The sequence below is a fragment of the Pithys albifrons genome, chromosome 17 (genome assembly GCF_047495875.1).
Source record: "Pithys albifrons albifrons isolate INPA30051 chromosome 17, PitAlb_v1, whole genome shotgun sequence".
In the NCBI taxonomy this organism is placed as follows: Eukaryota; Metazoa; Chordata; class Aves; order Passeriformes; family Thamnophilidae; genus Pithys; species Pithys albifrons.
Window position 1 is genome coordinate 11,852,135 of NC_092474.1, and position 16,960 is coordinate 11,869,094.

At 46.8% G+C, this 16,960-nt stretch overlaps 1 protein-coding gene across 1 annotated transcript in view; it reads right to left on the minus strand.

Moving 5' to 3' along the window:
• RBM19 (RNA binding motif protein 19) overlaps positions 1-16,960 on the minus strand; it is a 65,300-nt gene that overhangs the window by 34,668 nt on the left and 13,672 nt on the right. The window contains exons 19-21 of the mRNA XM_071571876.1: positions 16,616-16,695; positions 15,601-15,656; positions 14,133-14,249 (exon numbers count right to left, since the gene is read on the minus strand). Of these exons, the coding sequence (XP_071427977.1) occupies positions 14,133-14,249; positions 15,601-15,656; positions 16,616-16,695 (253 nt within the window). The remainder of the gene's footprint in view (positions 1-14,132; positions 14,250-15,600; positions 15,657-16,615; positions 16,696-16,960) is intronic.

The window sequence follows — 16,960 nt, forward strand, 5'->3', positions numbered from 1 at the left end:
GATCAGAGTGCAGCTCTGGTCAAAAATAAGTTATGCTAAAAATAGTGCTCACAGGAGGGTCTGGTGCAAATCTCTGCTCCTGTAGGATTCCTATGAGTCAGCTCATTTCAAAGACAAGAGGAAATTTATACAACTAGCAAAGCAGGAAACACAGAAGGAGGATTTAGCCATGCCTCATGGACCCAAAAAAGTATACCCAGGGTATCCTTTGGAGAAGGCAGCCTTGCTGTTAAGATACCAGCTGCATCAGCCCCATAAGATGTATATATCTCATATTCAACTGTAGAATCTCCTGCACTGATCTGGAGGAGAATAAATATAGAAGCAATGAGATATTTATAGGCAGACAGCTATTTTAACACAACTGTACTTTAAAGAGAATCCTTATTTAAGTCTTGTCCCTGTAAAGCTGCAGGATGACTTAGAAAAATAACCTGATTAATTATTTTCATCAGGAGAACAGAGAAACATGCAGGGAAGATCAAATGCATGCAAACGGACCGAGAATAGAGGAGCTGTTCTGGTGACTCAGATACAACGGGGATGGTGAGATCTCCTGGGCGCAGGGGTGTCTCTGAAGAGCCCAGGCTGAACACATCTGACGTCTGCCAGGGATCAGAACAAGGCAAAGCATCAGATCCAGGCACACAGCAGCTTGTTGGTGAGGCAGGGCTGGGAGCCACCACACCACTGTGCTCCCTTGTCCTCTCCAGAGATGTGAATGACAGCAACGCATCAGACTTTCTCATTGTGCTGTAAAAGCAATGTGAACAGAAGTGTATTTCTGCATCACAGAATCAGCTGGGTTGGAAAAGACCTCTGAGATCATCAAGTCCAACCTTTGGCCCAACACCACCTTACCAACTAGACCATGGCAGTAAGTGCCACACCCAGTCTCCTCTTAAACACCTCCAGAGATGGTGACTCCACCACCTCCCTGGGCAGTCCATTCCAATGCCCAATCACTCTCTTTGTAAAAAACTTCTTCCTAATGTCTAATCTAAACCTTCCCTGGAGAAGCTTAAGACTGTGCCCTCTTGTCCTACTGCTGGTTGTCTGGGAGAAAAGACTGACAGCTACCTGGCTACACCTTCCTTTCAGGTAGTTGTAGAGAGGGGTAAGGTCTCCCCCGAGCTCCTCTTCTCCAGGCTGAACACTCCCAGCTCCCTCAGCCACTCCTCATAGGACTTGTGCTTCTCTTTTACACTGATAATGGCCCAGTTCACCCATCTCCACCCCAGAACTGCAGGTGCAGCTGTTCCCCAAACTGTGATGGTGGCTCTCTTCCTGCTCTCGATGTGCCCAGTCCTTTGGTCATCCCTTCCTAAACTGACACAATCACACCACCTGCTAAAGTTCAGAGGCTGCTTTACACAGTGGGACACATCTTTACAGGTCACTTGGAAGACTCCCAAAAGACAGGAGGACAGGGAGTGATGGCATGGTGCAATCATTACCTGAGCCATCATGGGATTCAATGATGACACTTCCACTCTCTTTCTGTGGAAAGCTCATGGCTCTCCACCCAATCATCTCAGAAAGAGCTGGATGAAGAGGAGAGAGATTTCACAGAATCAAAGAATAGTTAGGGTTGGAAAGGACCTCTGGAGATCACCTAGTCCAACTGCCCTGCCAAGGCAGTGTCACCTAGAGCAGCCTATTTACACTTACTTGCAACCAGAAAAGAGTGGCAGAGTCCAGGATGGAAGTTGCAAACTCAGGCTGATCCATCTACAGGACCTTTTGGGCAAAGAAAACTGCAGTGGAAGTACCTCCTTGTTGGGTTTGCAGTTTTGTTTCCTTATTTATGTCTTAGTGCAGAAGAGTACTGTATGTGCAGCAGGGCTGCACTGTGAAAACTGCAAATGAGAGGAACCAGGAGTGTGCATGTCCAGATGCAGGAGCTGAAGCCCATGTTCATGGGAGCTGCCTGAGAGCCAGGCACACACTTCCCAGAGGTAGATCCTCCCTGTGGGAGGCATGGAGTGAGCCACTACAGGGTACTCTCCACCTGCCTGGTGAAGGGAGATGCCCCAGATGGGAGGACAAACCTCTGTCCACTGTCAAGAGAATGCTTTGGGTTGCAAGGGACCTTGAAAGGCCATCTAGTCCACCCTCTCTGCAATGAGCAGGGATACCTACCATTAGTCTACGTTGTTCAGAGCCCCATCCAACCTGGCCTTGGCTGTTTCCAAGGATGGGGCATCCACAGCTTCAACCCATACTAGTGTTCTACAGTCATTGTAAAAAACTTCTTCCTTGTATCTAGTCTAAATTGACCCTCCTTCAGCTTCAAACCACCACCCCTTGTCCTTGCCCAGCATCACTGTATCAGTACACAAACAATGGCAGCAGTGAGCCCTGTTGATATACAACTTTGCCAATTTAATAAATGGATTTTGATGAGAAGCACCTTCTCCAATGCCCCCTCCCAACTTAGAGCCTCTCCAATAAATTAAACTACCCAACAAATACACAGCATGAGCATTTTACAGCTCTACTCTCTAGTGGGAGACAGAACAATGCAAATAAGTGCAGAGCCAGGTTGGACAGGTCAAAGGCAGCTCTGAAAGCTGAGCGGGGTGTCTGCATGGCAGGGTGTGAGCTCTGCCCATCATCCCCCTGCCACTGCTCCCCCCAAAGCTCTAGAAAGGCTCATCACAGCGCCCTGGGTGTTCACAATCAATGGCAGGCAGGAGCAGACACTTGTACCTTGCTGACAGATGCTGTCAGAGCTGTGTGGCAGCTGCAGGCTGAGAAGGAGAATGTGAGGCAGAAACGAGGGGCTACAGAGGAGGAAGAGAAACCATGTTGTTCTGTGTCTGCTGGCAATGCCTCACCATCTGTCCTGAGTGAATTGTAGTGCACCCATGGATGCTGGGAGGAAGAAGAGAGGCAATGACACACCTAAAAATTACCTGCTGGGGCTGCCTGGGGTTCAAAAGGGCCAGAGTTTGCCCTACCCTAAGTGGGCATTTCCAACAGCATGGAATACCCAAGCAGGGACACCCAGTCTTGCAGGAAGCTGTGAGGCTTCCAGGCCAGGGGCTTTCAACAGATGATCCTAATTTTTAGAGGCTAAGCAGGTACAGCTCTGCAAGCTGGTACACACACAAGCTGCCACACCCTGAAGGAGCAAAAATGATGCAAGCAGGTAAGAACATCTGGAGAAGTGATGCTTGGCTTGAATCGAGGTACTTGCCAAGTTAAGAGCTTTCCTCTGATTCTTGCACTGATATCAAGGAACAAGGCTCAGGAAACCACCTCCCACCATCCCCTGCAGCACTTGCTGCTCTTAAGGTTAATGCCCAGGTGGGGGAAGTGCACCATGGAGATGCTGATGTTCCCAAGGGATGTGTCCACGTGGGAGGAGCCTGCTTTCAGTTCACACATTTTAAGCAAGATGAGACCTCAGAATGGAATCAGAGCCAGAAAAGCATAAGCACAATTGATTAAAGAAACAGAGTAATGCCAGGATTCATAGATTCCCTAATGTTTCCAAAGCACTGATAAGTCCCAGCACAGCTGGAGGTACCAGAGGCTGCTGTTCTCATTCTGCACTTCCAAGGGCCCCATGGGCATGAGAGCCACAGATCCCTTGGGAGTCACAAATCTCTTCCCATACAGGCATGGAACTCCTCTCCCAAGGTTTATTCCTAAGCTTTTTAGCCCCAAATGGCCCAGGCCATCAGCCCATCAGCTGGGTTTCTTAACACACCATTTCCTTCTCAGCTCTGCAGGCACTGGGACCCCCGAGCTGCTGCTTTGGATTTTTCCAAGTGCTCCAAGAAGTGTGGCCACAGGGTACATGATGGAAGAAAAGGGGAAGGGATGATCCTTCCAGGTCCAACCCACAAAAAAATACAAGCACACACATGGAAAAAGAAGTGAGTCAGGTTCTAGGGATAACAGTAATAAAAATGGCTGGGGACAAAGCACAATGCCTATGGCAGAGAGTGAGCTTCCAGCTGGGATGGGTTTGGGAATGCTAAGCTTGTGTGGGAGCTGTCAGAGTCCCAGCTGACAGCAAGAATTCCCTGCAGAGGTGACAGCTCTGGCAAACACAGCAAGGAAAGAGCCAAAGAGGGGAAGAAATGAGAGAAGAGGCAATGGCAGCTCCATCTTTGCAGGCAGAGCTGGGCTGTGCTTCCTGGCATTAAAAAACAGAAAGGGAGGTAACTGGTTAAAGACCAACTTTTAAGCAGCACCCTTGCTGCCCATAGGTAGGGCAGGGCAGGCTGGCAGGTTCCCTCCCTCCCTCCTCCAGACTTCCCTGCCGCAGCAGACCTAATTTCATGGGGTTTTTGCACAAGCAGCAGGGTGGAAAATGATCATCGGGAGGCAGCGCATGGCAGTTCCCCAGATCCCCCCACAAGGTGAGCAGCCCCAGCCCAATCCCAGTCCCGCTGGGTCGGTACCTCAGCGAGGAAAGAGGCCACCAATGAGCTTTCCAAACCACAGCTGTGGTGAGGAGGGGGGACCCACACTCCCCCCACCCCCGTCACCCTCCCGGATGCTGACGAGAGAGACAGCGCAGTCCTGCGTGACAGTGTGAAATTAATATGATTTTGGGGGAAGGTGGCAGTGAGTAATGAGCATCTGAAATACCTCGTCTCCACCCCCTTGCCCCCCAGACTCTTTTAACCCTTCAGCTGCTACCACGGGATCAAAGGGTGGGAAGAGGAGGAGCTGGGTTAAAGAGAACCAAAGCAGAGCCACACAGCCCCCCGGCAACTGAATTTGCACGGCAAGTTTTGGCACAAATCCTGACAGTGCTGCTTGTGATCAGGTCCAGCCTGTTGAGGTGCTGACATTGGTGCTCCTGGGCTTGGAAAAGTCATTGTTGCTGCTTTTCCAAGTGAGTTTCCACAAGGAGATTTAAAAAAAAAGAGGGGGGGCTGAAGGGGGACCAAACCTGTCCTCCAAACATCCTTGGGCAAGGCTCAGAGACCATCCATGAGTGGGACAGCCTGATGTGCACAGACCACTGATGGGCAGCAGAACAAAGGAGGTGGCTTTTCCAGGGTCAGCTTCCCTGGTAGCTGATAAATGGATCTTGGTCAGAAAACATGCAGCTTATGTGAACTCCTGGATGTCTGATAAGGGTCAAGGTCATAACAGCACCTTCCTGAGAGGACAAGGCTCAGAAGATTCCTCCTATCCTTAATTGCACCAAGCTTTCAAATGTAAGTCTCCTGTCCTCTGTCAGATGCCTGGAAGTGCTCAGGATACTGCTGGGGGAGAAGGAAAGAGAAGTGAGCAGACAGATGGTCATCCAGATCTGCCTTAGCCTGGTTTCTTCAGGAAAACAAGATGCAGACAGAAATGCTCATGGTGCCACCAGCTGCAGAAGCCAACATGGTTCAAAGGCCTTTGGCACAGGGACTGCCCCAGGGGAGCTGAGAGACTTGCAATGGAAGGTCCTTAATTGCAATCATATCCCAAGGCTGAAAATTCACTAGATTAGAAGAGGCAGAAAGGCTGCTGCAGGCTTGAGGTTAAAGAAAAAATAATGATCCAAACAGAGATGCAAATAAAGGACACGATGTCATCCTGAGGAGAAAACTGTGATTCATTAGAGGCTTGTTCAGGACCTTCTCAGGAAGTGAGACTGAAAAATACCCACACGTAAATGGCAGTGAAAGACAGGGAGGTGGATGGGTCAGTGGCACTGTGTGAGAACTGAGTTAACAAATGCAACAGACAGATGAATTTTAAGATCAAGAAAATAATCAACTTGATTGCACCTTGACTTGAAGGCTGAGACACAAGCTCAAAAGTTAGTCCAGTGTCATTTCAACACTGTAGATTCTGCAACCCTCTGGCTGCCAGCCCCACAACAAGTAGCCTCAGTGGCCAAGGGACCAATTTTGAGAGTGAACAAGAACTGGCTACAACTTAAGGCAAAAAAAATCCTGTTTTTTCTCCCTTATACACACATACTCTTAACAATTCAGACAAAAGGGGATCTTATAATACCAATAGCACTGAGTGGGTTATTTATAGGAGCCAGCACAAACAGGTTTGGGTTTTGCTTCCTGAGAGAAGCAGCCCACATGTCTGCACACACACGTGCCAGTCCCCCTTGGCACCAAAAAATTGCAACAATCCCAAAGCACAACCCCAGGGTGGCATTTGAATAAGACATTCCAAAAGCAGCCCCTTCCCCATCTCATTCCATCTCCCTGAGCACTTTCACACTGATGAGCAATGGAATCTGTGTGTAAAACCAATTCAGCTCCTTCAGGAGCTTCAGGTGGATGCCCTGGCAGGAGCTGGGAGGAAGCAGCCCAAAAACTCCCTTCATTTGCATTGGACACCTGGACTGAGCAAGGCAGGCAGCTGAAAACTCCTCAGCAGAGGTTTTGGGTGAGCAAAAAAGGTACCTGTGGATATGGAGTATATGCAGTGCAGAAGAGGGGAAAAAATAAATATAAAAATCAGGTATGCAATGAATATTCAAAACAGGGAAATGAGATAATGCTGAAAAATCTTCCTTCTGCTCTTGGGAAGAGCCACCTTTTAAAGCAACCTCACCAAGATAACACAGAGTTAAACAGTTCCTTATCTATGTTAAACACCTTTATGATTCAAACTGAAAAACTGCACTGAAAACCTATTTCACTCTCCCCCACCCCATGGCTTGCTTTGGAGAGTGGCCAAATTAAAGTGGCCAGTTACATTTCTGGTCTCTGAATATCAACCCAGTGATGTTGTGTTTGGGTTTCCAGCACACAAGGAAAAGACTTGAAGAAACACCAAAAAAAAAAAAGTTTAATTTATGATCTTTGAGAGAGTAACAGAAATAAATTAGCCCAGCAGATCCCTTTATTCCCACCTGGAGCTCTCAGCTCATGAGGCTGGTGCACACACCTGCAAGCTGCTGGCCAGAAAAGCACTTGCATCACCCTGTGCAACACTCCCTGGCACTGCAATTTGGACATGGAAACACACAAGGACTGGTAAATCCTCTGTACTGAGCCAGGCTTTAATGATGCACCTGGGGTTGGCTGTGCAGGAGATCCTGGTTGCACACAATCCAAAGGTGTAGAAGAGCAAATGGCATGGGGTGCTTCAGGGGGGCCAGCCTAAAGGTAAGACTTAAATCTTCCAAGAGCCCCAGCAAAAGGGAGAAATGGGATGCTAGCAGAGACCAAGGGTGGGAATAGAGCCAAGCTATGCAGTGGGATTACAGGGAAGATCACAGCAGCCCAACTGCTGCACTGCAGCCAGGACCTGTTGGAAACACTAGCCCTGAGCCTGCTGGAAGGCTGGAGGGAAGAGACAGTGCCAGGGATGCTGCAGAGCAGGGTAAAATGTACCAGTAAAGAAACACTGTGGAAGGGTTTGGGTTGGAAGGAACCTTAAAGCTCATTTAGCTCCAACACCCTGGTATGGGCAGGGACACTTTCCACGAGACCAAATTGCTACAAGTCCTGTCCAACCTGGCCTTGAACATTTGCAGGGATGGTAAGTCCACTACCTCTCTGTGCAACCTGTGCCAGGGCCTTATCACCCTCACAAGGGAGAACTTCTTCAGTATATCTTATCTCAACTTGCCCGCCTTCAGCTTAAGGTCATTCCCCCTTGTCCTGGCCCTTGTCCAAAGCTCTTTTGTAGGCCTGTTTTAGGTACTGAAAAGGGTCTGAGGTCTCCCCAGAGCCTGCTCTTCTCCAGGCTGAACAGACTCAACTCTCTCAGCCTGTCTGCAGAGCAGAGGGGCTCCAGCCCTATGAGCAATTCACTGGGCTCCTCTGGACTCACTGCAGCAGGTCCACAGCTTGTGTTCCCCTTGCAAACCAAAAACCACTAAAAGCAACCAGTGGGGCCAAACTCTGCAGCCAGGGTGGAGGGAGCCCCCAACCAAGCAGCTTCCTAACCCTGCCAAAGAAACACATCCAAAGATGCAATTTTTGCAAGAACCTTGAAACAAAGTTGGCAGACAGGTTCCGTGCAGTTGGTGGGTGCGAGGGGCAGAGCTGCCCCAGGGTGCAAAGCTTCACTCCAGAGCAGCATCCTGAGCCCCCCCATGCCAGACATGCTCCTCCTCAGACACTCAGCAGCCCAGCACAGACCTTGCATTCTAATGAGGAGCTGGAATTCAGCATTAATGCAAGTGCCACATCATCTGTTGGCATCACTGGACACCGCCCGCATTTCCATCTCCTGAGGATGGGCCCTGAGCCAGCTCACCGATGCTTCATCCATACATACAGTCCCACAGTGCTCCTGGCATGGCTCTGCACCATGGGCCTGGAAAGCCACTTTTCAAATGGGAACCAGACATCATTATCCCTAAGGATAGACCAAAACAAGGCAGAAGTGCTGCTGGCACGGGAACCCACCCATGTGCCAAAGGCACCAGAACACCCCCACCCCCCCCCACACACCTGTGTTTGGATCCCAACCACCACACCATCAAGTGTCTATAACCTCTAGCACTTGATAGCCTGAAGCAGGAGCCTGGGGATGGCTTTGGAGATCCCAAAGGATGGGTCAGGTTTTTAAAGCACCCATTTGTTTCTTGGAGAACATGATATGGTGATCCCACCCAGCACCAAACAAGCTCAGAGGCGTCATTACTGCTGTCAGTGCTCAGAGGGATAATGAGACAGTTCTTGCTGCTAATACTTTTTCTGACAGGTTTCCACCTGAACATGTGCCTCCAGGCGAGATAAACATTCCACAGTCCTTTCATGTGCTGGCACCAAAGTCCTAATTCCCAGGGGAAGCCAGGAAGCTGGGATTCAACACCCTGATATCTGTATGCAGGGTGCCCACTGATGCCAACTGCTTCCTCGGGGTCTTCCTGCTTCTACAAGACTCATTCTTGGGCACTGTCTTCTTGCATGGGCTTGCAAGCAGAGTATCTTGGTCTGCCTGTTCCTTCTGCCACCCTGTTGCATCAGCAGATCTGTTCTGGCTCAGATGTTTCCTGGCTTCTCCCAAATGTCATCCGCCACCTTCACCTTTCCCTCCTGCAGCTGTGCAGCCCTTGTCCTACCCCCAGCAGATCCTTACACCACAGGGAGATGTTTGTGGTGACTTCTGCAGCTCTACCCACACCCATCTAACTGCAGGGGGACAGCATGGAGAAAAATTTGAAGCAGCTAAAAGGAAGCAGCAATGGGTTTTGAGACATTTCTAGCACATGAAGGGTTTTAGAAGTGAAAGAAGAAACCCTGACAGCACTGGACATCCCAGGGCTGTTTGCATGGAATGTTCTAATTAATTCTGCCCAGCACTTGCTTAACAAAATCACATGTTTATGAAGGGACTAATTTTTCCCTCCTCTGCCTTTCACTAGCACAGATTTCCACAGCTCCAACAGGGCAATGTTACTCTGGGAAGGAGAAATTGTCTCCAGTCATGTAGACTCCATTACTGGGAGAAAGGTGTGAACAGCAAGCATGTCTGGCAGACGGATTCATTATACCACCGTGTCCTTTATAATGGGAAATGAAAAGCCCATTCTGATAACTACACTTTATTATAATAGGTCAGAAAAAGTGAAAGGCATCATCTTATAAAATTAACTTCATAAAGACTGCCTTTAAAAAAAAATCTCTGCCACTTTATCCCCTGCATCTCCCTTCAGAGATTTTTCTTCTCCAAGAAGAGACATGACTCCAAAGTCTTGTCCCACTGGCTGTCTTCACTTTTACCCTCCATCAGAGGGGATAGATCTGTTTCCTCCTAATCAATCCCAGACACTTGTTTTGCCAGATGCAATAAATGCCATGTCTTTGTCAAGACACAGGAAAGAGTCAGCAAAGGAGTTAAAACTAAAAGAGACACCCACCCCCAAAGGTCTTTGCAAGAAGCAACATTATTTTCTTTACAGGAAAGACAGAATACAGAGATAAATGCACCTGATAACCTGCTCTGCCCTGGAACACCTTTCAGTTGTTTTTCTGTTCACTGGTTCTTTAGTCAAAGGGAAGTTCAGTCTCTCAACTGATAATAATTTTTTGATTTAACAGCTTTATGCAACGTGTTTGACTGCAGTTCCTACAGATGAAAGGCAAGGGGTGGCCACAGGGATGATAAAAAACCTTCCACACACAGTGCTGGCCCCTGATCTCACTCTGTATTTGGAGGGTTACCACAGGTAATTGGCAGGGGAGGGCTCGACGTGACAGTCATTGCAAATTAAAGAGAAATTACAGATACACACCAAACAGTAAGTTATCAGATACACTTTGCAAAGGAAACAAGAAACAATTCCATCCCCAAAACACACTACCTGAGATGCAACTCCAACAACTGCATCCTTTGGCGGTACAAGCATCAACTATGCCAAACTCTAAGCAGACTCTCAACTGTACCTATCCCTCAGGTTGCCTTTGAGTGGGTAGGAATCTTTTAAGAAGTCTTTTTCCTAAATCTAATTGTTCCCCCTTTGAGGAAAATAAAACATACATCTTGTCAAAATGTTCTACACCAGCTGCAAAAAACAACCTTATTTTTCATATTAACATAGTTGGTACAGACAAGGGGAAGGAGGATGGAAGAAGATGCTATGAAACAAATAGTTAATTGGAAGTTCCAATGAAGGCTGCATGGATCTAATGTGATAGATTTTTAAAGGAGCCCAATTTTCAGAAATTGCCAGGGCTCCAATCTGTGAAAATGTGGCCTTTCACAGATCTCCAATTCAGCTTGCCACATCTAGAGTTCCTTTTGAAAAAAAAGTCTTGCCATATAAAAGCCCCACAATTTGGTAGCAAAAATTAGCAGCCTTCATGGGATAGCAATCCCTTTGTCTCTCCTCCTCTAACTATGGCTCTTTGGAAAGAACCAAGGACCATTTATCTTTTGTTATTTTTTCAGGTAGTAAAGATAAGAGTAGAATCTAATACAGAACAAAAATGGAGGGAAAAAAACACACCCACAAAAGCTAAATCTTCACACCTAACCCACAAGCAGCCCCTATAATTGAACAGCTCTCCCTCTGAAGAAAATAACACCTATTGGGTCTCAAAAAGAAAAAAAATCCATGAGGGTGCAAGAGAAGCCAAAACCTCCAGCAGAACGTGGCAGGACACGCTCTGAACCAGCATCACACAACCCAGCGAAGACACCAGGCCTGGGGTGGAAGGTGGGCAGCACTTAAGGCTGGTGGAACTGCAAGACATTTATTTTGCAGGCAGAGGACTTCAGCTGTTAAGCAGAGCATTCATGACTTGGCTACAGAGAAAATTAAACACCACTTCCTCCAGCCCAAGAATTAGAACTTGATATCCCCAAACACAAAACATAAGTTCGTACAGACTGTTGTAGGAACACAAATGATGGTGCAGGGCAAGTCTGAGGACTTAAGTGATGGATCCATAAATAAAAACACCCCAAAAAGTGTGAAGACAACCAGGACAGGATTCTCTGAACTGCCAGTGCTGAGCAGCACAGGTACAACAGCTTTTAAAATCCACTATTCAAAACATCCAGCTCCCTTGTTTTGCTGTTCTCCAGTGTCATTAACACCTTCTGTGGGGCCATTTGAAAAGCAAGGCACAGTTCCCTGACAAAGTTTAAACCATGGAAATCTTTGTTTGGGGAAATATATATGTATAACACATATATATTAAGTATGTATTTGGAAATATGTGTTAGCATTATATATGTATTTGGGGTGATATACACACATATGGATACATATAGCATATGTATATATAGATACACATATATAGTGTGTATATGTTTGTACATATGTGTGTGTGTGCATAATAAATATATACACAGACACGTGTGTGTGTGTGTATTTGTTTATTAATTTTTCTCCTGCCCAGACAGTCAAGAAAAGATAAAGGCAAGTTGGGGGACAACATCAGCTGCAGTGCTGGGAAGTGGTTCAGGAGCATGTGAAACAATAGAGATGTTCACCCTGCAAATCCTCCCACCTCCAAGGGCCTGGGGCTGTCCCCCTGCATGGCAATGCCTGGTGGAGTGGAGTGGCCTGGTGGGCCCTTGCTGTTCCCAGGCTGGTGGTCCCCAGCCAGGCTTTCCTGGGCAGGCTAAGAGTGCCCCCTGCAGCCCTGCCATCCACTCCACTGCCAAGTGATTGTCTGCAATTCCAAACAAATATCTAACAAAATACAAAGTAAGACAGGTTCCTAAATGCAGAAAGAGCTAAAAGCTCTAGAGCAAAGGCACCTGATTTAAAACCACCAACAAAGCAATCCAGGAGGATGAAGTGTCTGGCAGCGCTCTGCCGTGCCTGGTTTTAGCCACCCTGAAGGGAAGGAGGAATGGCAGGGATGGAGGGAGGGCTGTGTGTGCCCCTCCAAGCCACTGGATGTTGTTCTGAGGATAAAATCCACATCTCTGAATAGCCCAGGTGAATGCAGTGAGTGTTCCCACGTCGCTCTGAGAGCGCTGTCACCGGCACACGCGGCTGGAAGCTGCACATTCCTTGCAATATTAATCAGACTGTTCCTCTGCCCCTCCTCTCCACAGCACTGAGGTGCCAGACAAGACAGGAGGAAAAAACCCAACACCAAACCCTCCCCTGCCATTCTGTCTGTCCTTGGGATATACATAAACCTCACAGCTCCCTGAACTTAACCCCAGGCCCCAGAAGGCAAATAGAGATGCCCCTGGTTTTGTTTGCTCAAGCTTTATGAAGGTCACCTCTGTGGCCAGTGTTGGGATTTAAATTAGCAGTGCTTCATGTGCTAAGAAAACTCAGAACAATGACTTGGAAGTCCAGGGGTTTTTCCTGGACCTCTCAGGGTAGCACTGAAGCAAAAGTGTCCAAGCAGCACAGAAAAAGGAAGGAAAATCTTTCACTATTTTAAAGAGATCTTTATATTCTACCATCACCTTTCCAGCAATGTGTGTCCAAGAGCCAAGTCATGGTCTGCCTTCAGTGAAATCCCCAGAATTCACCCCAAATCAAGTGTTGCAACATACAGCTTTCATTACACCTTGCATGTAAACAGCCTCCTAGCCATGCAGGAGCCTGCAGACAAGCCAGGAGAACATCACATGATAAAAAAATAGGTGGAATTCCTTGTGGAATGCAGTTTTCCCTGCAAAAAACAAATCACTGCCAGCTGGTTTTCAACTGCATGATCTGGGAAGGTTTCAAAGAGTTAAACAATTCCTCATTCCCTTTGGAAAGAAATGCCACAGCTGTGAGAAAAGCACCTGCTTTTGCTTCAACAGGCCCACACAGAGGCCATCTCCTAACACAGCAAGTACTCCACAATGCCCTGCAGATGTGAGTCATCATCCTGATTTTGTAGATGGGACAGACTGATGGACAGATCTGGACACAAATCCCCCCAAATTCCTTCTGCAAGACAGCAGCAGAGCAGGGACCATGGCCTTGGACAGTGAGCAAAACATTCCTGTCCTAGGAGCAGTAAAGATGGATTTCCTTTAACAAAGTTTCACCTGTTTTCCAGGACACATTACAAGGCTTAACAACTCACAGCACAAAAGGTTGAGGACATAGAGGGGACTCAGAAAGAAGGCAGGCTGGGATCCCAAAATCCCTGTCCAACGCTCAGCACTGTCCCAGGCAGGTCTCATGTTTGACAAGGTATTTCTTGTCAGAGAGAGGACTAAGGGCAGCAGAGTCCACATCCTTACAAATGAGTGGCAACACCCCACTAACTGTGTGAGGCACAGGCAGTGAAACAGCTAAGGAAGGGAAAGCAAGATGGAAATGATGGGATGGAGCTACACCAACACAGGGGTGAGGCAGGTGGAGGAGGGAGCCAGCCACAGTCAAACCTCAGTGGGGGCAGATGTGCTGAGCCATCAGGAATGCTGCTGTACAACTTCAGGAGAGGGGGAAAAACATCCAAGGGTAGATCATTTACTTGATAGGCACAAGGATCTTCAAGCTCCATGGATATCTACTGCATGGTGATGGGCCACTGGCTCCAGCAGTTCACAGTGGCTCCAGTCACAGCACTGGCTTATGGGATCACCATCTCACCAGCACAATTTCTGCACTGGTATAAAGTTTCAAACCATCTGTCTTTACACTCAGGAAAAGGCTTGTTTACTTCCACAAAGACAACCAAACTCCCAATAATTAAAAAATCCGGTAACAAAATCCCCCATGACCACCAGCTCTAGCCCAGAGCACTCCACAGACCCAACAGAAAGCACTTTCCTACCTGAACAGTTCTCTGACTTCCCTGGCAGTGGCCTGGAAGGGAATGTTTCGGACCAGGATCTTGGAAGTCTTCTGCTTCTTGACAGTTTGTTTCTTTCGGGATGATTTCACAGCAGGCCTGTGGGGTCAGCAGGAAGGGCAGGTAAGGACCACAGTGCAGCAAAGCCCCCTTGCACTGCAGCTCCTTCAGGATTTGGAATGTGATAAAATGAGGCAGCTGGCTCACATTGACAGCCTCACTCATGGCAGTGGGAATGTCAAACAGCACACCAAGAAGGAATTTCAGTGATTTAAACCCTACATCTGAACATGAATAGTTCATCTTGCTGACTACAACCTCAGTTACGGTCCTGGACTCATATTTTGTTCTGACACCAAGTCTTGTCCATTCAATTGTCAAGAGAATGTACTAATTGATAAGATTTTTAAATATTAGCTTAATGTAAGCCAATTTTGATTCTTTTTCTTCCTGGCTTATAAAACATCAAATGAAATTTTGTAATAGAGTATTAATTTTTTTACCTCCAGAATTGTATTGTATTTGGACAAGGTTGGAATTTACCTAATACAAAAGACAGCAGCTTATTTCATAAAGAAAATCACTTCACATTGAGGGCTGGATACCTGCTGAAGGGATTTTAAAAATCAAAATGGATAAAAATGGTTTATGAAAGAATTGAAATACAAAGTACAGACAGGGAGCTGTCAAACAGCTTCTGGTCCCCAGGAACCAGATATTCAAACAAATTTTGACATTTAAGATATACCACCTCCAGTAGAGTTTCTAAAGGACAGTGTTTAGGTGCCAACATTCCCCTTCAAACACCTGGATTAATTTTCAATTTTGCATTTAGAATATTCTGTACTGAATAAAAACCAGGAAGAAAACCCTAGAAAACAAGACTCTTAATCTCAAGTAAACTCACCCACAATTAACCATCTCCTCTGCACCTGACTGACCAAAGAAAAGCAGGCAAATCCAAACTTTTTTATCAAGCAAGAAACCTGTTTGTCTTGATTTGATCAGAATAGGCAGCAGAATATTATTCTTAAGTTCTTGTTCTCTCAGATGAACTGGGTCAAAAGATTTCATTACCCAGAGAATATTTATCTTCAAGAACCCTTTAAACCCACTGGAATTTGGGCTATAGTTGATTTTGCAGTGCTGATCAAAGCAGAGGGTTTAGAGGAGCCTTTTCCTTGAGTGTGAAAGGAAACTGTGCCTGGTTTTAACTTTGAGCTCCTTTTTGGGGTCCCACTACAGCTATTCATCATTTCTTTTTCCCTTTTCAAGCAAGACTGACTAACTGACTCTGTGTAAAGCACAACAAAACCTGGTATGTTCAACAGCTGGAGCACTACAGATCACACTGTTGATGATGCAGATGCCAGGGAGGAAGGGAAGAACCCACCCAGCATTACTGCAGCTTAAATGTAACCCTGTTAGAGAGGTGAGACATGAGCTTTACCTGATAGCTCTCTCTGAGAGTTTCACTTCCAGCTTATGGCCATCTACAGAGCAGCCCTAGAAGTTAAAAGAAAGAAACAAGAGGAAAAAATACAATTAATATAAATAAAGTAACTAAAAGTCGAAGTCACAACAGATTCCAGGACACAAGCACAGCATTTCAAATCTTGTGTTTTTTTTCCATATAGTCCCTCCCTTCTCCCAACCACAGTTTTTCTCTGTTCAACACTGGTCATGCTTGCTGTGCCTCAAAACTTCCCAGAGTTCAGCCCTCTGCCTAATCATCCCTGACAGGGCACACAGCATGCAACAGCACCACACTGGGAAGCTGGAGCCCCACTGCCCAATCCCTGCCCAAAATACCCATTTTCCTTTCCAAAGGATGGAGCACACACATCTATCCCAAGACTATCCAGGCTGTGGAATGTGAAATGACCACCTGGTGAAGGTGGGACTCATGGATTACAGTCATTGAACATCCACAGATGACGGAGTAATTCCTTCACACCTCCAGCTGTCTGGCCCATAATAACCAGGTAGTGTGGACCAAACATTTAGATGTTTTATTTTTATGATTCATTCATTCAGAGTGCAGCCAAATCCTGTGTCATGGAGAAGGTAGGAGGAGATTAGAAGACCCTGAAGCAATGGCAATCTCACACAGGGCAAAGAAAAATTCTGCAGTACTAATTGAATACCAAGCAATTATTCTTGCTGTAAGTGGGGGCCTGGATCTCTGCCCTTCTGCAAAAGTTTTTCTTGCAGAAAAACTCATTAAATTTCAAATTCATTAAATTTCAATCATTGTACATTTTCTCCCACCTCCATATTGGATCATCACCAGGAAACATTCTTTTGGTCTTGTCCCTTCACAAACCCTCTTCCCTCACAAACCTGGCCCATTTTACAGGCTTCTCCACCTGCCCAGTGCAACTTACAGCACCATTTTGAACTCTAAGGTTCATTCAAATCCTTGCCCATCATAAGAACTCCAGACTGGCAACACTTAAGCTTACCTGGAGCTGGCGCAGGGCTTTCTGGGCACTCTCTGGCTTCTTGTACTCCACAAATCCAAAGCCCATGGAAAGCAAAGTGCCTGTCAGAAGAGAGAGGGGACTTTTTAAGCTAGCAGGAAACAGGGAGGGTATAAGATATAAAAACAAACCAAGAGCAAGCAGTAATTGCCAAAACTGAGGGGACAGAAACTTCATACCCCAGGCAAAGGACCAGCCTGCTCATGGCCTGACTCAGATGCTCCTCATGAGCACCCCTGGCTGGCTTGTTCTGAGCAAGAACAGCTGGTTCTGGTGCTGATGACAAAGAGGAGATAACCAATGGTGGGGACAAAACAGATGTTTTGC